Source organism: Pseudorasbora parva, chromosome 16 (genome assembly GCF_024679245.1).
Source record: "Pseudorasbora parva isolate DD20220531a chromosome 16, ASM2467924v1, whole genome shotgun sequence".
Lineage (NCBI taxonomy): Eukaryota > Metazoa > Chordata > Actinopteri > Cypriniformes > Gobionidae > Pseudorasbora > Pseudorasbora parva.
Genome location: NC_090187.1, coordinates 36,485,342 through 36,513,001, shown reverse-complemented (window position 1 = coordinate 36,513,001; position 27,660 = coordinate 36,485,342). Strand labels below are relative to the sequence as shown.

General features: G+C 36.3%; 2 protein-coding genes across 3 annotated transcripts; both read left to right on the top strand.

Annotated features, from left to right (window-relative positions):
* Window positions 1-2,321: 2,321 nt before the first annotated feature.
* On the top strand, window positions 2,322-14,261 carry pskh1 (protein serine kinase H1). Its single transcript, XM_067418850.1, has 4 exons — window positions 2,322-2,423; window positions 2,591-2,710; window positions 4,365-5,458; window positions 11,032-14,261. The coding sequence occupies exons 3-4, from the start codon at window positions 4,508-4,510 to the stop codon at window positions 11,347-11,349; spliced, it is 1,269 nt and encodes a 422-aa protein (XP_067274951.1). The 5' UTR covers window positions 2,322-2,423; window positions 2,591-2,710; window positions 4,365-4,507; the 3' UTR covers window positions 11,350-14,261.
* An 804-nt stretch (window positions 14,262-15,065) lies between these two features.
* On the top strand, window positions 15,066-27,141 carry fan1 (FANCD2 and FANCI associated nuclease 1). Of its 2 annotated transcripts, none has more exons than XM_067418848.1 (14): window positions 15,066-15,121; window positions 15,415-16,663; window positions 17,215-17,355; window positions 17,436-17,631; window positions 18,850-19,083; window positions 20,711-20,842; window positions 20,919-21,027; window positions 21,114-21,233; window positions 21,359-21,523; window positions 21,748-21,916; window positions 22,819-22,922; window positions 23,033-23,227; window positions 25,698-25,826; window positions 25,988-27,141. In XM_067418848.1, exons 2-14 carry the CDS (start codon window positions 15,487-15,489, stop codon window positions 26,123-26,125), a joined length of 3,009 nt encoding a protein of 1,002 aa, XP_067274949.1. In that variant the 5' UTR covers window positions 15,066-15,121; window positions 15,415-15,486; the 3' UTR covers window positions 26,126-27,141. The 2 variants fall into 2 exon arrangements, with proteins under 2 accessions (XP_067274949.1, XP_067274950.1); XM_067418849.1 differs by lacking the exon at window positions 15,066-15,121 and adding an exon at window positions 15,164-15,255.
* The last annotated feature ends 519 nt before the right edge of the window (window positions 27,142-27,660 follow it).

Sequence of the window (27,660 nt, the reverse complement as noted above, 5' to 3'; positions counted from 1 at the left end):
CACATGGTTAGACATGATGATCTACAAACTCATTTTTGACCTCTCTTGTCCGAGCTACCATCACACTGTGTGTCAACACTTTCTCACTGTGCTTGTCTGATTTTTTTCATTTGGATAGTTGGTGCCCTTTTGTGGTAATGGATGGATCTGATCCAGCCTTTTACATCTGCGGGGATAAAAATCCACTGGCATTTCCTCTGAGCGTTAGAAATTATGCCGCTTTATATCATCCTCTTGCCCTATTGGAGTAATTGTGAAGTGATTGCTTTTTTGGAGTGGTGATATCACAAAGTCAAGAAATAAGAGTTCAGCTTTACCCATTGTCATCATGGGTCATATCACAGATAGGCCTAGAAATTAAATGATTAGTCTTAGAAATACGTTTAGGTGTTTTGTACTTAATGAAGTCTGTAAATACATTCTCTTAATTTAGAACTACAGCACATAAAAAACTTGAACCAGTGAAATGCAGCAATAAAATACTATTTGGAGTCTGATATTATCTTAAAAAACAGCACCATCTATTGGTGGATGAATAAAATAATTTGTGAGATGCAGTGATGGCCTAAAACCTATAAGCATGCATGAAGAGAATGGACCTTAAAGGGTTAGTTCACCCAAAAATGAAAATCACCCCATGATTTACTCACCCTCAATCCATTTTAGGTGTAGCTATATGACTTTCTTTTTTCAGACGAATACAATCAGAGTTATATAAAAATGTCCTCTCTCTTTCAAGCTTCATAATGGCAGTGAATGGAGGATGAGATTTTGAAGCCCCAAAAAAGTGTATCCATCTATCATTAATGTACTCCATATGGCTTCGGGGGGTTAATAAAGGCCTTCTGAAGCGATGTGCGTGTAAGAAAAATATCTATATTTAAAACTTTATAAACTAAAATAACAAGTGGCTTTATGGTGAAAGAGTGACCCCTGACCTGACAATCTGTTGCCAAGCACAATTTATTTGAACCGCGAGAAGTGTCAAAGCTTACCCTCCTCCTACATACGTCACACATCATAGGTCATACATCACGTCAGGGGTTACTCTTTTGGAACAAATCGACTTGCGTCTTTGTCGGAAGATATTTTAGTTAATAAAGGTTTAAATCCAGATATCAAATATATTTTCCTACACAAATTGCATTACCTTGGTTCAGAAGGCCTTTATTAACCCCCCCCTAATCTAACTTAATCTAATAAAATAAAAAAGCATGAAATAAAACAGCTCATATAAACAGGTTGACCTCCATGATGTTGACAATGTTTTTATTTTATTCTACATTAAATTATCTTGAATGCAAATATAGGCTTTTAAATTTTAAAACATTTTTTAAAGGAGAATTTTGTTTTGGTTATTGATCTATTGGGAGGCTGGTAGGCTATAAATTAATTAACAAAAGTAAACAAAAAAGCTTAGTGTTACTCAGTGTAAATCGTATATTTTTTTTATTGTAACTATTTACAAACAGATTAACAAACAAGGTAGGCTACATAATCAAATCACTGAATAAAAACCTATAATCTAAATCGTAATATGAAGTTGTCCCCTTTAACCTGGAGAAAGTATTGAAGCAAGCTACGATACATGCAAATGTTTGGAGAAAAAGATTTGTACAATATAAAAGTCTCTTCATCAGAATTTTGCTGAAAGCAAAATTAGTTTGTAAAGTGAATTTTTAAATAATTCTGGCTTTTTGTATTTTTAAAATTCGGCAATAATTGCTTTACAATTACGTCTTAATAAATAAATGGCGCAAAGGGATACTTAATTTAAATCGTACACATTTACATTAGGCTATAGTTGTATGATAAGCTAAGCAAAACATAGCCTACTGTGGAAAAAAATTATAATTGTGCAAACTCGGGACCCACAGAACTATAAAATGAATGAACAAAAGTTTAAAATAAAATAGTTGTAAATTTTGCATTATAAAGGATAAACATTTCAAGAAATAAAAATACAAACATATTACAAGGCGATTACATATATTTTACAACCATTACATACTGTTGTAAATTATACATTTTAATACAGAAATGTAGGCTACTCGAATAGCTGCGGATCTGCCTCTGTTATTTCAAACTGCTGTAATTAGGTCAGTTATGCCTTACATTTACTGTAACTGTAAGTGTTTATTCTGAATGTTTAAACGGACGACCAGCTCTTTTTCATATCATCTTACAATTTTACAATTCCGTTTATTGGGTTATTTGTACAGGATACAGATGCATACATTGACGTTTATCCTAAAGACTTAAATTTACATTAGGCGCAGTTTCTCGGCCTCATTTATGATTCTGCTTCACATAATTTGTTGCAGGGGTCGAAGCAAGCGGAGGTCGCCTTTCCCAAAAGAAAAGGAAAGGGAAAAAAACGGAGAGGGGGGAGAAAAAAAAGAAAGGTCTACACAGGAAAAAAGGTGGTCCCACTCCGAAAACACCGTTTCCAAGCAGGCGGTCTCAATTCCATACTTTTCTTCTCATGTCGCTTCGCTTATAAAGTGATACAAACACGTTAACAACAATTACTTTTGGACTCAACATGTTCATGTTAGCAGCTACTAACGGGATGCGTTCATTCTATCAGTTTTAACGTTTTAGAAATACGATAAAATGGAGAGAGGAGCTGAAACTGGGGTGAAGAGGCTGGCGCTGGGAATCTCGCCTTCTTACTCCCACCATCGCCACTAAGAAAATCCCTCTTAAGGTAATTTTCACCTCTATTTGCACTTTTAAAGTTTCCAGATTGGGTTTTAAGTTCATACCGTTGTCGTTAAAAATACAACATCACGGAAACTTTAGCGTTTGTGTTCGCTTTTAGATCCAGGCCTCAAGAAAACAACTGATTGTGCAGCAATGGGAGTTTTTTTGTGGTGATTTTGGGGGGTATATCCGGTGTATCGTTCACTTTTATAGCTATTAATGTTTTATTTACGACTTTGTAACATGAATGGATCTGCATTAAGGCCTGCAGCGGTTCACGAAAAGTTGAAGAAGTGTTTCAAGTTTGTTTTGAGCGATGAAATACTGAACAAGTGTCTGAGTTCGAGTCTTTGTGGGGGGGCAGTGGAATTTTTGTGGTAAAGTTGTAGGATCCGTGTAGAATTTAACAATATAAAGTGCTTCATTGACATAACACAACAATACGAATAGTGGTGTCATAGTTATTCGTTTTTATTACCAGACTCTGATACAATTTACACAGCGCCGTGAAAACCGCATCACAACAGCTCCAATATCACCGTTTTTTACTTTTATAGCCTAGCCTAGTTATAGCGCGGTAAAAACGATAACGATTACGCTTAACAGAAGAAATGTTCTTTATGCCGTTTATGCCAACAAATATCCTTTATAACTTAACGCTGTATACACCCATTTCAGTTGGACGTCTATCCATCCATCTGTTTTAAATTCACGGTATCATTTACAAATATATCATATTGTTCCAAACAGATTAAGCTTTTATTTTCCAATATCAGCATGAACTGTTACTATTCACACTTGATATCAAATACAAGCTAAAATGTAACTACTCACACTTCATGCAAAATGTACTTGTTATACAGCTACTACATAATCATAGTCCAAATTTTGGAAACATTAGTATTTTTTATGTTTTTGAAGCCATTAAGTCTGCATTCATTTTATCAAAAATACAGAAATTGTGAAATATTATTACAATTTAAAATAACGGTTTTCTATTTTAATATATTTTAAAATATAATTTATTTCTGTGGTGCAAAGCTGAATTTTCATCAGCCATTACTCCAAGTCTAGAGAGTCACATCCTTCAGAAATCATTTTAATATGCTAATGTATTCTCAATGTTGGAAACAGTTGTGCTGCTTAAATTTTTTTATAACCTGTCATACTTTTGTTCAGAGTTCTTTGGTGAATAAAAAGTTAAAAAAGAACAGCATTTATTTAAAATAGAAATCTTAGTAACACTTTAGTTTAGGGTCCAATTCTCACTATTAACTGATTGGCGTGCATATTACTAGGTACTTACATATAAAGCATATTAATCCCTTATTTTGCATGTCATATTTTACATCCCCTAATCCTACCAATTCCTAAACTTAACAACTAGCCTACCTTACTAACTATTAATAAAGACTGGAAAAATGGCTGATGAAAATTCATCTTTGCATCACAGAAATAAATTATAAAGTATATTAAAATAGAAATCATTATTTTACATTTTTAATATTTTTTCACAATATTACCACAATATTTTTCTGTATTTTGGATCAAATAGATGCAGCATAAGACATCAGATGAGACATATTTTCAAAATAGTAATGTTTCCAAACATTTACCGTATATTTAAGTTATTTTTTATAAATGTATTTTTCTTTCAGAGTAACACTTGTGCATTTCACATCGACTGGAATTCACACAATTCTGGGGTGTTGATTGAAGAAGCAAGTGAGTGTGGGACTGGACGTGTTGCCTGGGAGATGAGGATGTGCTGCTGGCACCAGGAAGGAAGGATTTTGATGTGATGGGGTGCAGGACGAGCAAAGTCCTCCCAGAGCCACCCGCTGACGTCCATCTTGACCTGGTCAAAAAGGTAGAGCCTCATCAGACCGATGTCTATAAAAACTTCATCAAAAGTGATGGTGGCGGGGAGAAAACAGGCTCGCCATCCCCTCAGGGTCAAAGCCAGGCTGCTGCGAAGGTGAGCCAGTCCCCTCCACCGGCTAGTGGCCAGCCAGAGCCCGCTGACCCACACCGGAAAAAAGTAGCCAAATACAGGGCCAAATTTGACCCTCGAGTGACTGCTAAGTATGATATCAAAGCTTTGATAGGTCGGGGGAGTTTCAGTCGGGTAGTACGAGTGGAACACAGGAGCACACGGCAGCCATACGCCATCAAGATGATCGAGACTCGCTACCGTGAGGGCAGAGAAGTCTGTGAATCTGAACTTTGCGTCCTGCGACGGGTGCGCCACACCAACATCATCCAGCTGATGGAGGTGTTCGAGACAGCTGAGCGGGTCTACATGGTGATGGAATTGGCCACCGGCGGAGAACTGTTTGACCGCATCATCGCCCGTGGGTCTTTCACAGAAAGGGATGCCACACGGGTGCTGCAGATGGTTCTCGATGGCGTGAAGTACCTCCACACATTGGGCATCACGCACAGGGACCTAAAGCCTGAGAACTTGCTTTACTACCATCCTGGTGCTGATTCCAAGATTATGATCACAGACTTTGGCTTGGCCAGCACGCGGAAGAAAGGCGACGAATGCCTGATGAAGACTACCTGTGGAACGCCTGAGTACATCGCTCCTGAGATACTCGTTCGTAAGCCGTACACTAATGCAGTAGACATGTGGGCACTGGGAGTCATCTCCTACATACTGCTCAGTGGCACCATGCCTTTTGAGGATGACAATCGCATGCGCCTGTACCAACAAATCCTCAAAGGGAAATACAGTTTCTCCGGTGAGGTAAGGACTATGAGACTACTTTAAAATAATTATTCATCAGAATGATATGCATGTAACTGTACATAACCTATATACTGCATGTGGGCAAAAAATATACTTGCAGAATCTTTAATAATGTTTGTGATCCTGAATCAAACTGCCAAGCATCAAATAGATAATTGTGGGCTAAGCTTACAGATTTTAGATCGACTTGGATGTGCTTGTTTCTCACACATTACATACACCACTAAAAGCCTTCATGTCTTGCATAGATAAAGCTTAAGTCGGCATTAAATGGAAGTTGCAATAGTCATTTCTTCCCTGTTGTGACGTATTTCCGAGGGAATCAGCTTCATGAACAAAAAAAAAAAATTAGGGCGGGCTTGCATGACTTTTGTCCACTAAGACTTGATTTAGGGAGGGGAAGTTATTTTGAAGAAAGATTATGAGGTCACACATCAGTTTAAAAAAGTGCAATAGATACTGCAATATTCCTTAAAAAATAAGAATTGTCCAATTGGTTTTATGGTGACTTTCTTAAGGCATTAGGCAAGCTCGACGTGTCAAACCCCAAAGGGATAATCCATAGCGATAAAACCTTCTTAAATATAAACACCTAAATGTACCCTAATAATGCCTGTTTTTGCACTAGTAATGTATATTTTCTGAGCTGTATGTGTGTGCTATATATATGAGATTTATATGAGCAGTCAGTGTGGATCATGCATGTGCAAAACAAGGGTTGCTGGGAGATTGGAAAAGCAGATGTTTTTGATTAGTTATAGAAGTGCTATAAAGCATATGCTAATGTTACTTGGTTTTATTAAACCCAGAAGTATTTGTGTGCCATGTTTTTGGGCTCATTTGCATTGCACTATGCTTAATGATTCATTTGTTTTGCCTAAATGGTTTTGCAAACAAACAAGCTGTTATGAAGTAGCAGGCTATATGCTTTATGTGTACATGTCAATGGGTGGTGGTATTCACCTTTACATTTCCTTAAAGTGCTCTGAAGGGTTATTATTTGATGTTAAACTATTACCTACCACAAATTTAAAGCTTTTGTTTTTTTATGTTAAAATACTTTCTCTTATGCCAGCTTGCTTATATTTGTGCAGAGACAAGAATAAGTAAGCCATTCGTAGGCTGATTTCCCCGAAAAGCGTAAGCACTGTGGTCTGTGGCACTTTCAGCATCGCACTGTTTGTTTGAGCGGCCTGACATAGCAACATTGATTCAACAAATGGTTTGAGTTTGGGGCAGCACTACCTGTTTGTCCGTTGAGTGTTGAGGAAACATATTTTTGCACTTTTATTCAGTGCTGACGTTATAATTAAATTATTCGTTTTTCATAACCTCACAAACCCCCTGCAGTTTCTCTGTACAATATAGCTGTTTTCATCCCTTCTGAATGCCTGAATGCATTAATGTTTACATTAATCAGAGAATTTAAATGCAATTTTAAATGGTATTATATATTTTTATGCAAACATTTAAATAAATAATGTAGGCTTTTATGCATTTGACAGACACTTTTATCCAAAGCAACATACCATTTAAAGGGATAGCTCACCCAAAAATGCTGTTATTAATTACTCAGCATCATGTTGTTCCAAACCCGTAAGACTTTAATTTGTTTTCGGAACACTAATGAATATCTTCTTGATGAAATCTGAGAACTTTGTCCCTCCATGCAGCTACCAATTTGACGCTTTAAAAAGGTCATAAAGAGATCATGAAACAAATCCATATCATTTCAGCGGTTTAGTCCTGATAATCTTTATCGTAAAATTTAGTTTTACATTTTTTGAAGAGACACAATCGCTTTATATGATGAACAGATTTAATCAGGGTTTTTATTCATATAAACACTGATCAACTCACAATCAGTTGTGGTAAACAGAAGCTCAAGCATGTTCACTTGACATGCACGAACCAATGAGGTTCATTCTGGTGTTATGCAGCATATTTGAGCTTCTGCAAGACCCAATGAGGTTTATTCTGGTGTTATGCAGCACATTTGAGTTTCTGCAAGAACCAATGCGGTTTATTCTGGTGTTATGCAGCATATTTGAGTTTCTGCAAGAACCATGCAGTTTATTCTGGTGTTATGCAGCATATTTGAGCTTCTGCAAGAACCAATGCGGTTTATTCTGGTGTTATGCAGCATATTTGAGTTTCTGCAAGACCCAATGAGGTTTATTCTGGTGTTATGCAGCACATTTGAGCTTCTGCAAGACCCAATGAGGTTCATTCTGGTGTTATGCAGCACATTTGAGCTTCTGCAAGACCCAATGAGGTTTATTCTGGTGTTATGCAGCACATTTGAGTTTCTGCAAGAACCAATGAGGTTCATTCTGGTGTTATGCAGCATATTTGAGCTTCTGCAAGAACCAATGAGGTTTATTCTGGTGTTATGCAGCATATTTGAGCTTCTGCAAGACCCAATGAGGTTTATTCTGGTGTTATGCAGCACATTTGAGCTTCTGCAAGAACCAATGCGGTTTATTCTGGTGTTATGCAGCATATTTGAGCTTCTGCAAGACCCAATGAGGTTCATTCTGGTGTTATGCAGCACATTTGAGCTTCTGCAAGAACCAATGAGGTTTATTCTGGTGTTATGCAGCACATTTGAGCTTCTGCAAGACCCAATGAGGTTCATTCTGGTGTTATGCAGCACATTTGAGTTTCTGCAAGAACCAATGAGGCTCATTCTGGTGTTATGCAGCACATTTGAGCTTCTGCAAGACCCAATGAGGCTCATTCTGGTGTTATGCAGCACATTTGAGTTTCTGCAAGAACCAATAAGGTTTATTCTGGTGTTATGCAGCATATTTGAGCTTCTGCAAGAACCAATGAGGTTTATTCTGGTGTTATGCAGCACATTTGAGTTTCCACAAGAACCAATGAATGAAGTTAATTCGCCTGTCACGCAACGCAGCACGTTTGAGCTTCCTTAAGAACCAATGAGGTTCATTCTCGTGTTCCGCAGCACGTTTGAGCTTTTGCAAGAACCAATGCGGTTTATTCTGGTGTTTTTAAGCACATTTAAAGTATCTGCAAGATCCAATGAGGTTTATTCTTGTGTGCTACGCAGCACATTCGAGCTTCAACAAGAACCAATGAGGTTCATTCTCATGTGTTATGCAGCACGTTTGAGCTTCTGCAAGAACCAATGAGGCCCATTCCTCGTGTTACGCAGTGCATATAGCTTCCTCGAGAGGTTTGTTCTTATGCGTCAATCAGGTTCGGTTGAGCTTCTGTTCACTGTGTAAAATCAGTTTTTTTATGTGAATAAAGCCTAAATTCAGTCTGTTCATTATATAAGGCAGTCAAGTCTCATTGGAAAATTTGGACTAAATGCTTGAATCATATAGAGGTACACATTTTATCAGTCATTGCTTTCCCTGGGAATCATCAAATGACATTGGCGTTGCTAGAGCAATGCTCTGTTTGAGTTACATTTACAAAAACAAAAAAACGTTATAGTAAAAAAAATATGATGTTGAGAAAGAATTAAAAGAAATCCCTGGCTGCAGGAAAATTATATTGTTCAAATAATAATTTGTATAGTAGATTGCAGCAGTGACAACAGCATTCTAGAAAGGAACTCACCAACCCGTAAAACACATTTTCGGCAAAGCCATGCTGTGAAGGTAATCGGACTGGACTTTCTGTAACATCATATAGGTCGAGAGTTAAGTAATTTACACGTGTAATCTGATGTTATCTGAATGTTTAAGATCCAGTCACTGTGTTCCATCGGTGTTGCTTCAGTCTCCATTAATAGTGCAGCACTTTCAAGATCTACTACGGCAGCCGATGCTGGTCACCTGAGCACCACGACACATACGCGGGAACTGCAACGTAAAAGGAAAAGGCTTTTTGCCATGTAATCCATGCCTATTAGCTTTGATCTCTATGATAATGTCCTCTGATAAATTGAAAAAAATTGTCATTAGCACATACACGTTTAGAATGTGCAGTCTTTCTATCTGGTAAACTGATCCAAAAATACTAACGAACGACTCATCCAGCACTAATAAGAATGACAGTGCCCCACTGAAAATATCTGTCTACTGCTATATAGCTACTTGAGGTCATTGAGGCTTTTATACAATCCATTCAGATCTGCATTCCTAAATAGAAATATTCCCCACAAAGCCACCAGAACACAAAAGGCTATGATAGTCCTGCCTCTTTCTGTCTTTTAGCTCTAGTGTGCTCTGTTTCTATTCTTCACATCGCTTTTCAAACACTTTAAACTTTTGCCAACCATTTTGTCTTTGTCTATTGACCTTGGATTTTCTGAACGTGTTTATTTGCGTGCCTCTGTTTATCGTACGAGAATTTGTATGCAAGTTTTTGTGTGTTCGCATGTCCTTGTATTTTGAGGAGTGTGTGCTTGTGTTAGCTGGACAATACCCAGCGCAGTCCTGTCATCATGTCTTATCCCGCAGTAACCCCCTGCATGAGCGTGTGATGTAAGGCCGCAGAGTTCCTGGCAGAGTGTGTGCGTCAGGACCTCTCTGCTGCTGTGAGTCACAGACAAGACGAATGAGGGCTTTACAGGGAAAAGCCCTGGAGAAGTCATGCTAACCAACAAAAACTCAGCAATGTTTTGTTTTCTCTCTCTTATAGAGCTGCTAGTGTTTGGCCAGTTGTCATAACATATCAGGACAAAACACGACTAGTCTAAAGATGTTTCCGGAAGACTAAAAAATTAACTTAAAATTAATTATATTTTGAATTGTTGAAACCCTCGTGCATCGATTTAGCCAGTCCTTGCAGAAGTGATGCCGTTCTTGCTTTCTCTTTCAACGAACTTGAATTATGCCCGCCAATATCAAATTTTTTATTATAGTTTACTTATTCTTTTTTCTTTCTTATTGTCATCTACATATTTATTTTTATTATTATTTTATTATTTATTTTACATATTCATCTATATATTTATAAGGTCCAATCAGAGCACTTAATGTAATGGGTATCCAAAAATTATATTATATTATATTACTGTTCAAAAGCACAGTAAGATTTTTTAATTTTGAAAGAAATTACTACTTTTATTTAGACTTGACATTTTTGGTAATGAAATATATATCGGTAATGGATATGCATGGTATTTTTATTTTTATCGTAATATTTATATTAAAAATACCGTAAATAATAGACATTTAAATAAACATTGTTCAAAGTAATAAAACCACAAAAATATATTAAAATGATTTGTGAAGGATGTGAAGGATGCTGAAAATTCAGCTTCCATCACAGGAATAAATTACTCTTCAAAATATATTAAATGATTATTTGTAATATTGCACACATTATTACTGTTATTTCATTATTTATTACTGTTTTTGCTGTATTTTTGCAGCCTTGGTGAGCATGAGCTACTTCTTTCAAAAACATTAAAATAAGAATTTTCATTATTATATGTTATATAATATTAACAATAGGAAGGTTGTTACAAAAGGCCTTATTTTCCCTCTACACTGCATAAAATTCACATAAAAAGTCTCAGAATATTTTAAAGAATATCTGAATAATTGTATTTAATCCATTTTCTATTTTTCTTTTTTGTTTTCTGACAGCCATGGCCAAGTGTTTCCAACCTGGCTAAGGACTTCATTGACCGTGTCCTCACGGTGGATCCCAATGAGCGTCTCACTGCAGGCCAGGCACTTAAACACCCTTGGATTGTCAGCATGGCAGCTTCCTCCTCTATGAAGAACCTGCAGCGGTCCATTTCCCAGAACCTCCGGAAGAGAGCGTCGTCACGCTGCCACAGCACTAAATCAGCACAGTCCACTCGCTCCAGCCGCTCCACGAAGTCCAGCAAGGCACGACGCGTTCGTGAGAAAGAGCTGCGAGAACTCAACCGCCGTTACCAGCAGCAATGTAACGTTTGAGAGCGGTGGAAAGACTGTGACAAACAAAACTGCATGTGCCTTACTAAAAACATTGGAGAGAGCAAAACAACATTGTGCCTCATCTTAGATGTCAACTTCCTGCTCCATCACCACAGAGCCAATTAGCAGAAAACCTCTGTCTAAACTTTTCATTCATTTTCTATTTTTTTCTGCTGTTTTTCCTCTTGTTTATTACCTTTTATGTGAGTGTTTTATTTATTTATTGTTGGTGTATTTTCATGTTTATGTTGTCTTTAGAAATGATCTCATTCAGCCTTATACCTGATTGTATCTGTTGAACAGAATTTTACATAAGTTGCTGGAAGGAATAAGAGTACACCTTCCTGATTTTTGCTGTGAATTATTTGGGTACCCACCAGGAAGATTTTTCTTCTGATAGGGGAAATGTGCTGTTAATTCATTATTGGCAACAAATCACATGACCTAGTTATATATATAACCTAGTTATATATATATGATATCGTTTATTGTGCCTTAATATCACTTTGAACATGAGGGAAAGGTAAAAGTCAGACCGTTGGTAATTGCTTTGGAAGTAACCACGCATATCACATTTATAATGATACACACACTGCTTTTTAAGTATGAGCCTTAAAGGGATAGTTCACCCAAAACTGAAAAATCTGTCTTCATATACCCTCATGTCGTTGCAAACCTGGATGAATTCTGTAGCGCTCAAAAGCAGATATTTTGAATAACTGCTTTTGCCCATACAATGAAAGTCAGTGGGGTCCAAAACAACATTGGATCACATTGGCTTGCTTTGTTTGGACAGGTACAGGTTCAGAACAACATGAGGGTTAGTAAATGATTACAGAATCTTTGGGTGAACTATCGCTTTGAGTTGGACCAAAAATATCAAAGGGCTCTACGTGGGCACAATATGTCTTTTGTTTATCCTGAATACAAAGACGTTTCTGCAACCCTACTAATAAGGACCCTAACTGTAATGGCAATTATTAATACCTAGTCAAAGACTTGGCTTTAAAGAGTTAGTTCACCCCAAAATGAAAATTCTGTCATTAATTATTCACGCTCATGTCATTCCTAACCCATAATACCTACGTTCATCTTCAGAACATACATTAAGATATTTTTTATGAAATCCGAGAGCTCTCTGACCCCTCCATAGACAGCTATTTAACACTTTCAAGGTCCAAAAATGAGTAAAGACATTATTAAAATAGTCCATGTGACTACAGTGATTCAAGCATCAAGAATATATTTGTGTGCAAAAATTACAACTTCATTTAATAATTTCTTCATGTCTGTGCGAATCTCCTACGCTGTTGACGTGGTAAATACAGTCCAACACTTAGTTGCGCTTAGTCAACCTAGTTGTTACGTCGGAATGCCGGCTTACCATTGGCCGAAGCTGTTCATGTGAGCACCACAATACAAACATGTGATGCGGACGCAGGAGCTGACCAATGTAAGCAGCGTAGGAGACTGACGCAGATCTGAAGAAATGTTTTTTGTGCACAAAACGTTTTTTCGTCACTTCATAAATTAAGGTTGAACCACTGTAGTCCCATGGACTATTTTAACAATGATTTACTACCTTTATCAACCTTGAAAGTGTTAACTAAATAGTAAAGAAACTTACCGTGATTTATGACTTCTACTGTTGTAGTAATTAATCATGGTATCTAATATTGATCGCTCTCACTGTATGGGTAGCGAGTATTGGGAAGCCCCGAGATCAGAATCGGTTACTTCCTCTGTCACCAGCTGTTGTGCCTTGAGCAAGGCACTGAACCACCATGAAGGCTTTTTGGCAGCCTTTTCGCTCTAACCCCCCTCTGTCAGAAACCAGCAGAGATGTGCCAAAGAAATTCCTGTGTGCCTGTTTTATCGAGAAACATTTGCTGAGATCTGACATATGATTCCTCATGAAAATTATTTGTGTTAAAACTGTGATGAAATGAAATCTCAAATCTCATCGTTCCTAAATCTGTTATTTTTTATAAAATCATATTTCAAAAAATAAGGGGCAAGGGAATCTGTGTATTTGGATTGTGTTCCGTTTCACAAAAAGTGCCTTGAATGTGTTTTTACATTTGATGAAACGAGTGAAATATATTCTGAAAATATGGTAACATCATGTTGGTTTTGGATATAGAAATATTCTTGTTTTTTTCCAGTTTCTTACACATTCGCTCACTTCTAAGCTTGTGTAATTTTCTCAGACTTTAGAAAAAAATATCCTAATTTTGGTTTACATTTATTAGCTAAATTCAGTTTTCAAACCTGTGACAATTCTTGGGTTCTTTTCTCTTTAGTTTAATCAAAAAATGATTAGAAATTTGAATCGGTTAAAGGGATTGTTCACCCAAAAATGAATTTGTTGTTTCAGTAAAACTGTTTGTTTCTTCAGTAGAACACAAATTAAGATTTTTAACTCCAACCGTTGCTCGTATAATGCATGTCAATGATGATTGATATAAAAAGGTAAAAATCTTAATTTGTGTTCTACTGAAGTAACTAACACACCTACATATTGGATGTTCTGGGGTAAAGCAGATAAACAAAAAATATCACTTTTGTGTGAACTATACCTTTAAAGTAGTTTGAGGGTTCCATATGTGAGTGTTAAGGCTGTCATACATTACTTGTTCATTTTTATCCAGCAGTATCTATTAAAACATCAAAAATGACTTTGGGAAAACCACTGTTTGTATATGCCTTTATACCCCAAATATTTTTTCTCTCTCAAGGAAAAAGCTATTTTATATGTGCACGTCAAATTGAGACTAGTAAAGAAAATGCACTTTAAAGTGCAAAAATATTTTTATTTTAGTGTATCACCAACATTCATGTAAGGAATGTGTGTTTGTAGCTTCAGTTGAAATAAAACTGCAACTGTTGTCCATTTGTTGAGTTCAGTCCAACACTGTCTCGTGTTCCTTTTTTTAATTTTTAATGAAGAGCACTTACAACCTTTATTTTTGTGCCACATAATATGATTAATTTTCCTTTAGTACGGAACATGGTAGTCACATATCTAAGCAAGATGTTTTCACACTTCACAGATGTTTTCACAAGATGTAATTTTTTTTGGCTGATGTGTGAAGATTGTAAATCTAATTGTCTTTTATAAAGGAAGATAAATAGTGATTCATTGGTAAATATACAGTAACAGTCATGAATAGTCAGCTATGACGTTGAACTGATTTCTGATTTATAAGTAAAATAAGGTCTGTGGTTAAGGGATAGTTCATACAAAAATCTTTGGATTTTTGGATCATTTACTCAATCTCATGTAATAACGTTCTTCTGCAGAACACAACAAAATATACTTTGTGAAGAATAATGGGAACCAAACAACATTGAGTCCATCGACTTCCATTGTATTTAAAAATAAAACACTGATATCCTACATTTCTCAAAATATAAGTAATATTCCACAGAAGAAAGCAAGTAATGCAGGTTCTGGATGACACAAGGAAATTATGACCTAGTATTGGGTGAACTATCCCTTCAACATTAATTTGTTTGTCCTTTAATATAAATTAGGCTACACAATGTGTACACATTAATTTTTTTTACTCAAGTTGCTATATAACAGCTTAAAATACGAAGACAAGTTACATATGTGTTAAGATATAACTAAATTGCTAACTAAAGTATGAAACGAGGCATAAGCAGAATTGACTGGAGCTGACTTTTATTTTGAAAAGTAACAAACAACAAATAATGGCGCCAGGAATTCTTGCGGCTGGCTTCACATTTCACTGGCTTCACGAGACGGGTCTGTACAGTTATTTAAGGCTTTATTTATCATTTTATTATATTTATTTATAGTTTAATATTTAGTTTAAATTATATTTTCGTTTCATAAAATGTTTTTTTAAATTAAATTTGTAGCATGGCAATGCGTTCTATGTGAGTATTGTAGTCTGAAACGGACAAACTACTGTTTCAGTTGCAAAATAATAATCAAAAATACTCTTTGAATAAAATTGAAGATAGTATGAAGCAGCCTCCCTTACTTAATTCAGGCACTGTCTAATGAATGACATGTATATTTTGTCTTTTATGTAGTAATTTCAGGTTCAGAAACAATTATTCCCTGTTGTTGTCTAGCTGGTTGATGGGATATATAAACAGACCGATATGGAGTCTCAGACGAGGAAAGGCAGTGCCAAAAAAATCTCATTGACAAAGAAGAAGAGTCAGAGGGTCGGTTCAATCAAGGACAGAACAAGCAATGGAGGTGGGGTTGCTTCCATAACTTCATTTTTCAGGAATACACCACCTTGTAAACTGGCCTGTCCTCTGTGTGGCAAACCTGTACCTCGTTACAAGATTAATGAACACATAGACTCTCAATGCCAGAAGTTTCTTGGAGAGGATCATGAAGATGCATCGGCTGTCAGTGATGACAAGCAGGAGAAAATAACCAAAACACTTTCTAATGGTGCAGTAATTCCAAATAATGGGAAAGAGAAAAGCCCAGGAGAGAAAGATGCTGATACGAGTCCATATTTTAAAAAGAACTGTGGGATGAGGCAGGATTCATCCAAAACAACTGTACAAATTAAAGTGGTTAAAACAGTGGGTCTGGGAAGTTTATCCTCCAAACTGTCTAGAAGAGCACTTAGGCTTTCAGGTGAATCTGAGACGGATAATACTCATTTATCTGGAAAAGAAGATGCCTGTAATGCAGAATTGAGCAGTTCACAGAAGGAAAATTACATTAAGAGCTTGACTTTTGAATCTAAAGCCAGTGGAATGGATACCGATAACATGCTATCAACAGAGCCACCGGTTTCAAACCAACCTCAAGTGAAAAACGTCAAGAAATCTGTGGCAGTTCTGGCAGAATCAAGCAGCAGTGCTGACGTTCAGTCAGTGAACTCTTCATCCTCATCCAGAGTACTCAAGCGGAAGTCAGAGGAGTTGCCTAAAAATGACACAAACACTACAGAAACCTCCATCATACATAAGAAAAGTAGATGTTTTCCAAGTAAAGCTGAAAACAGACAGGATATTGATGTCAAGTCAGATCAAAGTGAGGCCTCTTCTAGTGTCTATGACGTTTCATCATCAGAGAGTCAAATCAAAAGCAAGACCGCATATGAGGACACTGAGACTACCACACCAGCTAATAGAACTAAAATGCTTACCGTAGAGAAAGCCAACGAGGCATCAGAGTATCAACATACCAAGCGGCCGTATTACCTGCAAAACTTTCAGACTGTCCTTGAGGCGGTGTTGGAAACTGAGGACGATAGGCTGCTCTTCAATGAAGATGACTTTTCAACAATTCACACTTTTCAGCAGCTTTCAGGTAGAGGTACTACTTCAAAGTCACTTTGAAGTCTCAGTTCTGCTCTTATATGCAAAATATTCTTTAAAAATTAAATGCACTTCAGGTAAGGAATGTAATTTGTGATGTGATTTTTTTTTTCTTCCAGAAATGTATACTTTTATTCACCAAGGATGTATTAAATTGAGAGTAAACATCAATATTTATAATGTTACAAAATATTCATATTTATATATATTTTTTTTTAATCATCACCAATAATAAAAAATGTTTTTTTGAGCAGCAAATCACCATATTACAATGATTTCTTAAGGATCATGTGACACTGAAGACTGGAATAATGATGCTGAAAATTCAGCTTTGCTATCACAGGAATACATTCCGCATTAAAATATATAGAAATCAGTTACCTTTAATAGTAATTATATTTTACAGTATTACTGTATCTACTGTATATTTGATCAAATAAAAACACCTAAAACAAATCTTACCGACCGTGAACATTTCAATGGTAGTGTGTTTGCACAAAAAATGCTGACATCTCTCTCTCTCTCTTTTTCTTTCTCCTGTAGTTCCTGGTCAGATGCTTTATGTCCGTCTGTTCCAAAGGAAGCTGAAATGGCTTCAGGTCAGTAAGGTGGAATATACAGAGATCAGCTCAGACCTCAGACCTGTCGTTCAAGAACTGGTCGCATGTGGCTTCTTACAAACAGGTTGGTCGATTTATCAACAGTTTAGAACCAATATCATGCAACATTCTTAACTGCAGCTCATGACTTCTTCCCTATGACAGAATCGGAGCTTCATGACATCCAAGAAGTTTTGGATCTGCTTCCTGCACCAGAGCTCAGAAACCTGGCCAAAACATTTCACCTTGGCCGTGGAGGGAATGGGACTCAGAAACAGCAATTGGTAGAAGGGCTGCTCCAGCTCGGGAAACAGCGATCGCTTTTTGGTCAAAATAACACGGCTGCAGTCATTCTCAAGAGGTGAGATGTTCAAGATAAATGCATCTGTATTCTTATCCCAGCAATGATATTGGCTAAAGGATTGCACTTTGCACGGCCGCTTCTGCTTCTTCTGGTCATTCGTACGCAGCGCTGTTTTATCATATTAGACACCTTTGAGTGTGTTGAAAGTTATGTTATAATGCTACTCTGTTCGTTCGGTGACACTTGTTGCACACTACAGTAAGCTAGATCGATATACGCATGGTAAAACATGGCATTTAAACAATAAGTCTTACTGTGTTGAGCTATATGACTGATTACTTTTGTGTCGATGAATGTATCCAAACAGTTGCTCGCCTGTCTAATAAAACACTTCATATTTTAAAGCGCTTAGATGTTTCCATGGTTTCTACAAAATAAAACCAGAAATCGAGGGTAACGTGGATTTGATGTCATTGAAAGGAGACGTACGGACATGGTCCTTAGTAAATTTGCTTATTTCTCTGGATTTAAACATTCTTGGAAATATTTGAGGTAATGCAAGTGCACAAGTCAACAAAATATATAACATTGTTCTAGTGTTTTTTCGATACTTTAATCCAAAAATCTTACGTATAGTGCCGTTAACGTCATAGAGATTTAATTAAAAAAGGTAATTTAACAGACACAGACTTATATAGTGATGTTCAAATGTTTGCGGTCAGTTAGATAAATAAATAAATATTTCAGTTTTTAAATAAATTAATACTTTTAGTCAGCAGGATTAAACACATTAAATTGATCAAAAGTGACAGTAAAGACATTGTTCCAAAATATTTCAGATTATTATTTTTTTAAATAAATGCTGCCTTTTTAAACTTTCCATTCATCCAAAAATCCTGAAAAAATGTCACGGTTTTCAAAAAATAAAGAAAAAGTTAAGCAGCACTGTTATCAACATTGATAATACAAATAAATATTTCTTGAGCACCAAAAAAAGCATATTAGACTGATTTCTGGAGGATCATGCGACTGAAGACTAAGTAATATTGCTGAAAATTCAGCTTTGCATTATAGGAATAAATTCAATTTTAAGATATATTAAAACAGAAAACTGTTCATTTATTTTGTAATAATATTTCACAATATTACTTTTTTCACTGAGTGTAATTTAAAAATCTTACCTAACTCCAGACTTTTAACACGCTTGTATAATATAAAGTGTACAAAAAAGATGTCCTGTTAATAGTAATGTAAGTGAACTGTTCACTCTTACAGGGGCAAGCAAGCTGCAGGTTCGTGTGTGCGTCTGTGTCGCAGGTCACGTGCTGTGTTCTCCCGCGTCCTGCTACTGTTCTCCCTCACAGACACTTTGGAGGAGGAGGAGATGGCCGCTGGAGGTCAGGGGCAGCTCTACACCATTCTGCTTGTCAATTCTGGCCGCCTAGCTTTCCCAGAGTACACTGTGCATCGCTCAGCCAGACTGTTTCAGGACAGAGATGACCTCATCAGGTCAGTGTTATATTTGTTTTTTAACAGAAATTTGAAGTGGCTATTTCACACCAAAATCAGAAGTAAAGAAAAGTATGTCACACTTATATTAGGTGTCTTTACTATGTTCTTCAGGTTCAATGCTCTTATTGTGTTGATGTTGCATTGCAAAACACTTTGGAAGCTATTGAGGTGGGATACGGGTGGTTAGGGACCGGTTTGGTGGTATGGTTAGGTTTAAGGGTGGGTAAAGGTGTTATGCCTGCTACATATGATTCGGTAAGATCATTGCAAATAGAACATGGAACTAATAATACGATGCATATTAGTACAAGAATAAAGCATTGTTAGCATACGCTAATAGTAAACAAACACACTTTGGCAATTGTGGTTTTAATGTGCACTGAAAAAAGGGGAGGAAGCAAAAGCAAATATGGATGCGGTCATTGCTAGGGAAAATTTAGCAAATAGAGCTTTAGGTAAGTAGGTTTAAGTTTTAGCGCCATGTCGTTTTGATCAATACACCATTTCATGTTGCATTTTTATTGGCTAGTCAGTAGATGTAGGTCGTAGCAGCAAACATAATCTGAGCTGATTATGGTACATTTCTGACATAGAAAATTATCACAGGCTATCTTTGGTCACAAGACCGTGACAACGGCCATCTTTGAACCTCTCTCAGTGTATGAAATTTCAACCACCGTTACCAAAATCCAAAATCATACAATGTGTACTGGGCATAAGGGAACGGTCAACAGTGTAATTATTAATTATTAATACTATTTGTCATTTCTAATTAATTGGATTTATCATTATTATTATTGTTATTATTATTAATATTGCTATTACTATTGCTGTTGTCACCTTCTTCATACCCCATTTTATTTCCTTATTTATACACGTATATTTTTTGGTTATGTCTGTTATACTTCCCTACATGATTCTTTATTCATACATTAACAGTCCCACACCAGTTACACTCACAGTTACACACACACACACACACACACACACACACACACACACACACATACACACGCACACATCGTACTGGCATGTTATGTTTTGTTGGCCCTTGTATTTGTATTAAATAAAAAAAAACAATGAAAAAAAGTGTAATTATTGATGTACTTACAGTAATTAATTGCAGCTGTAATTAGATGCAGGTATTTTTTGTAATGTAAAAATATGTATGTACTGCATCAAATTCATTTAAATGTTAGAACACAGTAAAGACAATCAATATAAAATGGGAAAGAAAAGTAAATTATATTTTGAATGAAGATAATCCTATTTAAGGACCATTATGATTTTTGCATAGTGATTAAAAAAAATGTTTATGACAATTATTTACAGTCACTAAAAAAATAATTCTGCAACGTAAAAAGGATTTTAAATTGAACAAGCATAAATTGTAGGAACAAATACTACCATGATGTATACATATTTTATTGTGAATATATTTAATATATTGTATACATTTTTAGCATATTAATGAGAGTGAAATTTAAATCTGTACATGTTATTGACAGGTTTTGTGAGGATTGCCCCTGAAACTTTGACGATAGCAGTATTTATCACCATATAATTATTATCTTAGCTATTATTATAAAATGTTTGATTTTTCTGTGCATATTCTTCTTTACAGGTATGAAACTGCGATGCGTACACTGCAGGAAGTGATTGCTGCAATGCAGACAGGCAGTTGGGAGGACGCCCATGACCTCTATACTTCAGCAAAGGCCACTTGGCAGGAGATTAAAGACTCCTTGGACTTAAGGTTTGAAAAAGAAAATGTTGCTTTCATTGAATTTGCTTGCTGTTGCAATATGGATTGACTTTCATTATGTGTGCAGTCGTCAAGAACAACTGCCTGTTTTTCTGCGGTGTTTCTCTGTGGGCTGGACCTACACTCGTATACTTTCTCGAGGAGTTGAGATTTCACAAAGACTTCGCTGCTATGATGTAGGTGGATAATACATGGAATGAATTATGCCATTGTAAACACTTGAGTTCATTCAATTATTTTTCTTTGCATTTCTGCATTGTAGGAGGCCGTGGAGGAGCTCAGGAATCTTCTGTCCCAGTCAGTGTATTGTGTAGACAGTAGGGGGCGCTGGTGGGACAGACTTGCTCTCAATCTCCAGCAACACCTCAAACAACATGAGCAGGTACCTCATTTGATTGTAGATAATACAATATATAAACAGAGAGATTGTTTTAATGATCCTTTATTATGAGATGCACAACTGTTCTTTCAAAGAATTTGAATGATTTTGACTCCTTTTGTATCAAGGCCATCTGTGCTATCCGGGATGGATTGAATGACCCTCTAGTCCGAACAGGCCACAAGTTGTCACTTCATCAGAGAGCTTCCCGAATGAAGGAATCTGCTAGCTTAAAAAAGTACCGTCTGCTGCTCCGAGATCTGCCCACTGTGCACGTACAGGATGTCACTCATGTGAGTCTTCAGTTCCAACTCATTTTTGTAGGGGGCGCCATTATATTAGTGTTATTCAATGCATGTGGTTGAGTGGTCAGATTTACCAAATATTAAAGTTGTAATTGGAGAATGTTGATGTAAAGCAGTGTTATTTTAGTAACATATTATATACTTATTATTATATATTATCTATATACTGTTATAGCAACACTGAAGTACAGTTTACAACTGTGTTTTAACAGGTGACCATTCGAGGCCAGCTCTTTCCTCATGAGGGTGGCATGGGCAAATCAGTGTTCCTTAGAGAAGCCAATGAGGATAAAAGTTTCGGAGAGGGACGAGGGACCATGGTCATGTGTTCTGTTGAGGAACTGGCTCTGGAACACTACAGAACACTTGGATTTGATCAAGGTCTGGCATCACATTTGGTTTGTGCACCATCAAAATGAAGGAAGTTAAAAGGATAATTCACCTCAAAATGACATTCTTTTTTTTCTTCTGTGGAACACAAAAAAGGAGAAATGTTGAAGAATGTACCATGTAGCATGCAGTAATGAATGTGGCCTAAAATTACATCCGCCTAGCTCTCCTTGGTGCATTTCGAGATTGAGATGTACAGATGTCTGAATCATTCAGACTAGATTTTTTGAACCAGATCTGGTGATTCATTGAACATACTTGACTGATTTCAATGAAATATTTTCAATGAAAATTATTTACATTTTAGTCTGTTTCTCTCTTTAAAAGCAATGTATGACTTCAAAATAATTCAAATATAAATCATATAGACCACTTTTATGATCCTTAAAAGCTTAAAGGCTCCGGTCCTTATTCACTGCAATTGAAAGAACAAGTACATGATTTACTTTTTTGGTTTAAAAAAATAAATATTTTCAAAATCATTTTCTAAGAAGAGAAATGTATAGTAATATATATTCATAACGTCTTTAGAATGTGTAATTAAAGCTAGAAAATACAAACTATTTATTCAGCCTAACCCCTTTGACCTAAAATATTTACTTACCATACTGATTTTAAGATTTTAAGCTAATTTGTTTAATAATTTAACCACTCATTTACATGTTTACAGTTCTCTGATGCTGGTTAATGGCTACATGACATTTTTTTGTACGTTTTATTTTGATTATTGTTATTTTACAATTATTTTATTAAATTTTTTATGATTAACTACTAGCTTTTAATCAACTCACAAACCTCCTCCAATTGCCACACGACCACACGTTTGGCAAACCCTGCACTAGCACATACATTTGACATTCTTTAAGTTTCTTAGTCTGTTTTCCCCTTTTAAGGTATTCACGGAGAAGGCTCTACATTTTCCACCCTGTTTGGACTCCTCATGTGGGACATCATCTTCATCGATGGGGTTCCTGATGTCTTTCGAAACCCATACCAGGTACGAAGTAATTAAAAGAAGGAATACTGTGTGCTTCTCACGTTTAGGGTTGTGCTTTATTGTCAGGTCATGCCACCCCAACAGATCAATGACTCCATGCCCTTTCTCAGACTTGTCCTTTAGATTTGCACACCGATTGTTTCTATGGTAACCGGTGGGAAGCCATTGAGGCTCGGGCTGAGATGTTGCGTGAGGCATCTGCAGAGACCCTGCAGGAGCTGCTCGCTGGTGTGTGGAACGCACAAGAGGGGAGAGTGTGTGCGCTGATAAACTGGGAGCGCTTCTCCTCTCTTCAGCAGGCACAGGTAATCACACGTTCTTTACGCCATGTTCGTTCACATGGTGGCCATCTTGGTAATAGCTTTCCAGCAGCTCCGGTCTACTTGAATGGGATAGATTTATTTTCAATAACATATTTCAAATTAGCAATAAAATCTAGCTAAAGTTAATTTGTGTGTTAGAGTAAAAAAAAGGCAGAATCTCAATCTAAAAGGCTATTGGCTCTTTTTCTATTGCTGCCACATTGAGTTTTGCCGTTTATCCCATTCATTTTTCTACTAGTGGTCCATCATCTCCTCCAAGTGTCTTTAACATTGTTAGATTTATTGTTAGGTAGACTATCGGAAGCCTTGATGCTATCAGTTATCAGTTGAAAACAGGCGTCTCAATCCCTGTGATGCGTGGCAGCAGCAGTGCAAGATATATCGGGAGAATGATCAAGTAGGCACAGAGCCAGTGCAATATTATAACATTCTCAACTTTATCATCTTTCACTCAGGTCATTTAAAAAAGATTCAACACCGAAAAAACCCTCTTTGGAGTGGTCCAGGACCCTAGGTCTTTTGTCGTATCTGAAGCACAAATACAAAAAACATTTTTTTACTGGATTCAAGCCGTTTTGTGGTTGAAATTTTAAAAAGTAACATCCTTTCCCACCGGGTCAATTTTGACCCCCTTAGGAAAGAATGGAATGTGAGGAATGAAAACTAAATGCATTTCTACACATAGAAAAGCCTAAAAATGTTAACACTTTACCAGAAATAACTTTATAATGTCTAAATGCATACAGAAGAGAAACTGACTTTAGGACCCAGCTGAACAGCTTATTTTGTTCCATATTGCCCATCTAGTGGTAAGAGTCATGAAATATAATTTTTTCCCCACAAGAGATCAGCAAAGTTTTCCAAATGTAAGATATTTTGAGCTGAATTAGAAGGGTTATACATAAAATTGTGAGTTATTTTAAATGAAAGTTGAAAGAATGTGCTTCAATTATTTATTTATTGATAAAAATCTATTAATGTAAAGATAAATAAAATTAAAAATCTCCAAAAAATTGCTTTCTAATATTATCAAAATGAAATTCAATAATATTTCTGGACCAATAAACAATATGATTTTAGGGCTTCGGGTCATTTTGATTTGTTATAAAGTGCGAGGGAGGGATGAGGGGTAAAGAAGATCATATTTATACACACCTGATCGGGCAATAACATCCAGGATGTCCTGGGCATCCAATCATAGTACTCAGGTCTAACCTCACCATATTTGGCATATTAAGAAATATAGTAACAACAGGTAAGAGATGTGTGTAAGAAAATGTATGTGCGTTTCTTGAGTTTGAGTGTACAAATGTGTCCAAGGTCTAGTCCTTGTTTTGTCTAGTTGTGTCCATGATTTGCACATAACATAATGAAAAGAAGAAGTTACACACGGGCAGTCTTACACAAGTAGAGTCAAAAGTGAAGCCTAAGCAATAAGAAAATATTAACAAATGTCATTAATTAAAGGTAACTTTTTATTTGTTAAAAATTAACTACATTTAAGTGCGTCAATACATGATCAATCATTTTTCCAAAACATGTTTTTGTCTTATCCTGATTCACTAGAATAAGTCGCGTTTATACTTTTTATAGAAGTTACTCCGTGTACTTTGACACGTGATTGGTGTAGAAGTGGCATTGGTTAGTTGTTACAATGAGCGAGAAAGGTTGACATGGAGCTTAAAATCTCAAACCTCCAAATCACCCATCAGAGTCTGCTGTCAAAAAGAGAACGCTCGTAATAAAATTAGAATCAGCATTGGCTTGGCTTCTCGGAGATGGTGAGAATTTGGGGGATTGTAAAAGTGTCATGGAAATGGTTCATTGTAAAGCAATTATCTTTTGTGAAGGGTCATACTCATCTGCACAGTCACAAATACAAATGTAGTTTTATTTTTTTTAAATGCTAGAGCGCCAAAAGTTTCATAGTGTTACTTTAAAATGCACATTGTTGAAAAAAAATCCCTAGACAAGCAAACATTTTTTTAGCGTATTTTAACATTTAAAATCTGCATGAAACTGAAGTAGTGATTAGTCTTTTTTCCCTTTTGTAATGCATACCTGAGTGAAACTTTTTGAACTAGGAACAAATGTAGCCTGGGACTTAATTTTTCACATGGGGAACTGATTGGATCGCTGTGATTTGCTTTAGCTATGATCTCATGTGAGTTACAGGTTGTCCCTCTTGCCAGTAAATATGTCATCGGAGAAGAAAGGTCGCTGTAAGAGAAATACTCTTATTATTTTGATTAAAGATTACAAGGTCACATAAATTAATAAAATAATGTAAAGCACAGATAAATCATTTATAATAAATCATTCAAATTCAATTCCATCAAAAGTCTTAATTTTATGGTGACTTTTTCATTAGATTATACTGCGTGTGCCAGATTATGTTCACAACCGTAAATGAGCACATTGTAATTACTTCCTTTTCTTTGTCTGGTTTTAGAGTCTAGTTGAGTGTTTGGGTGGCCACTTTTTAAGCGGTGTGGTCCTCAGAATGGCAAAGGACTACAGACACTGCAGAGGAGGACTCCCAGATCTGATTGTCTGGAGCATGTCCAACAAGAAATACAAGGTGAGTAGGAGACAGTTTACCAGTTTGGAATTTCAGTGTATTCAACTTTTAAATACTCCAGAAATTAACCTATTTAACTTATTTAATAAGATTACAGTGTTGGGAATGGAAATACAATGGAAATACTTAAATTATTGCTTATTTGAGTTGTGTTCTTCTAGCTGGTGGAAGTGAAGGGTCCTAATGACCGTCTGTCACAGAAGCAACAGATCTGGCTGGATGAGCTGCGTAAGCTTGGTGCTGATGTAGAAGTGTGTCACGTCACTGCCACTGGAGCGCGGGGAGTGAGAAGGGAATGAGGATGCTGTCACACTGAGAAGAATGAAAAGTCAAGCATGCATGGTTGACCAAACAAGCACAGGATGTATTAAAACCTCATCTTGGCACTGATCTGGTGATGTAACGGAAGAGTATTAATAGGCACTATTAAGGATTTTAAAAAGACTTATTCTCCCCACCTGACTCGTAAAATGGTTAAATTACCTTATGGCATTGACTGACTGATTTTTATTATTGTGCTCATTGTAAAGTGACAATATATTTGATTGAATAATTTAAAAAAATGTACATTTCTGGAGTAAATCATTTAAAAGACATTAAATAAAAAGGTTTTATTTAAATAATGCCTAAATATTGTATGGAAGACAAGACCATAATCTAATCTTTCAAAAATGGTTTCGCCTATTATTGTGATCAAAAGTCTTTTAGAGATAATGCATGACCTCATTTCAAGACTGGAATACCTTTTCATTGCATGTCAAGCATATCCTTCTTGTCTGGCACTCACAACTCAAACCTGTTCTGTTGGCACAGAAACATGTTATCATCCATCAGACATTTGGGGTCTATTCAAAACCATTTTATAAACAGTTATTATAATGAATAATGCTTTTGTGTAACCTTTAAACTGTGTAGTTTGCAAAATCATGCTACTGTGGTATAAAGTACATAAATCAGGTAAGTGCAGGTAAAAGGACACTATCAAATCTCTATCCTTGATTTCATGTGCAGGCCAGACAATCACAGTGCAGTTACTTCAACGTTTAAAATAAAGAACAATGGGGATAAATAGAATCACATAGAAAACTTTCTGTTCCTTAGCCATTCACTGAAGCAGACTTGAAAGTGAAAATGAATCATGTATATTATTAATGTCTGCCTTTTGCTCATAAAATGTTACAAAATCAACCATTTATTTCATGCTTATAAATTTTTAACGGATTGTAGCTATTATATAGATAATATTCCCCTCTGCTGTTTGTTCATTATTATTGCTCATAAAAACTGTTCCCCACAAAATTGAATAAACGCGTGTAAAAATGGATGCACAATACCCCAGCTGCTCCCTCTGATAAATCTGTGAATAAGTGAGTGAGTTTAAGTAGAGCTTCCGTACGTTTATGAGGGTTTCAACAACAAATGTACAACTATATAGCCTACATAAGACTTGAGCAAAGCCAGACTGGACGATCAAATAGACTAGTGTAACTTTATTCTGGTCATGCTGGGAAAACAATTGACCTATTAACTGGACCGCAGACTGTTCATCTGGGGCCTGTACCATGAAGCTGGTTTAGCTGGCTAGCCTGATTTGTTTAAGCTTAGTTTGTGCCAATCCTGGGTTTTAGGTACCATTAAAGTGGTTTGGCTTTTAGCTGTGTTCATCGCCATAGTAACTTATGCTCCACGGCTAACCTGCTCCAGGGCAGGTTATGTTCTGGATTAGAGATCTCAAACTGAAATTGGGCCAATCAGCTGTGAGTAAAGTGACACACCTCTGATGCAGTAAAGCCACTCCCCCTGTTTCTGCTCCAAATTAAAGGTCATTACATAG

What these genes read in the sequence shown, in the direction of transcription:
- pskh1 (XM_067418850.1), top strand. Translation starts at nt 4,508, where the DNA reads ATGGGGTGCAGGACGAGCAAAGTCCTCCCAGAGCCACCCGCTGACGTC. An exon ending in AATACAGTTTCTCCGGTGAG is followed by an intron (nt 5,459 to 11,031) that starts GTAAGGACTATG and finishes GTTTTCTGACAG; the next exon opens with CCATGGCCAAGTGTTTCCAA.
- fan1 (XM_067418848.1), top strand. Translation starts at nt 15,487, where the DNA reads ATGGAGTCTCAGACGAGGAAAGGCAGTGCCAAAAAAATCTCATTGACA. An exon ending in CACTTTTCAGCAGCTTTCAG is followed by an intron (nt 16,664 to 17,214) that starts GTAGAGGTACTA and finishes TTTCTCCTGTAG; the next exon opens with TTCCTGGTCAGATGCTTTAT. An exon ending in GCTGCAGTCATTCTCAAGAG is followed by an intron (nt 17,632 to 18,849) that starts GTGAGATGTTCA and finishes TCACTCTTACAG; the next exon opens with GGGCAAGCAAGCTGCAGGTT.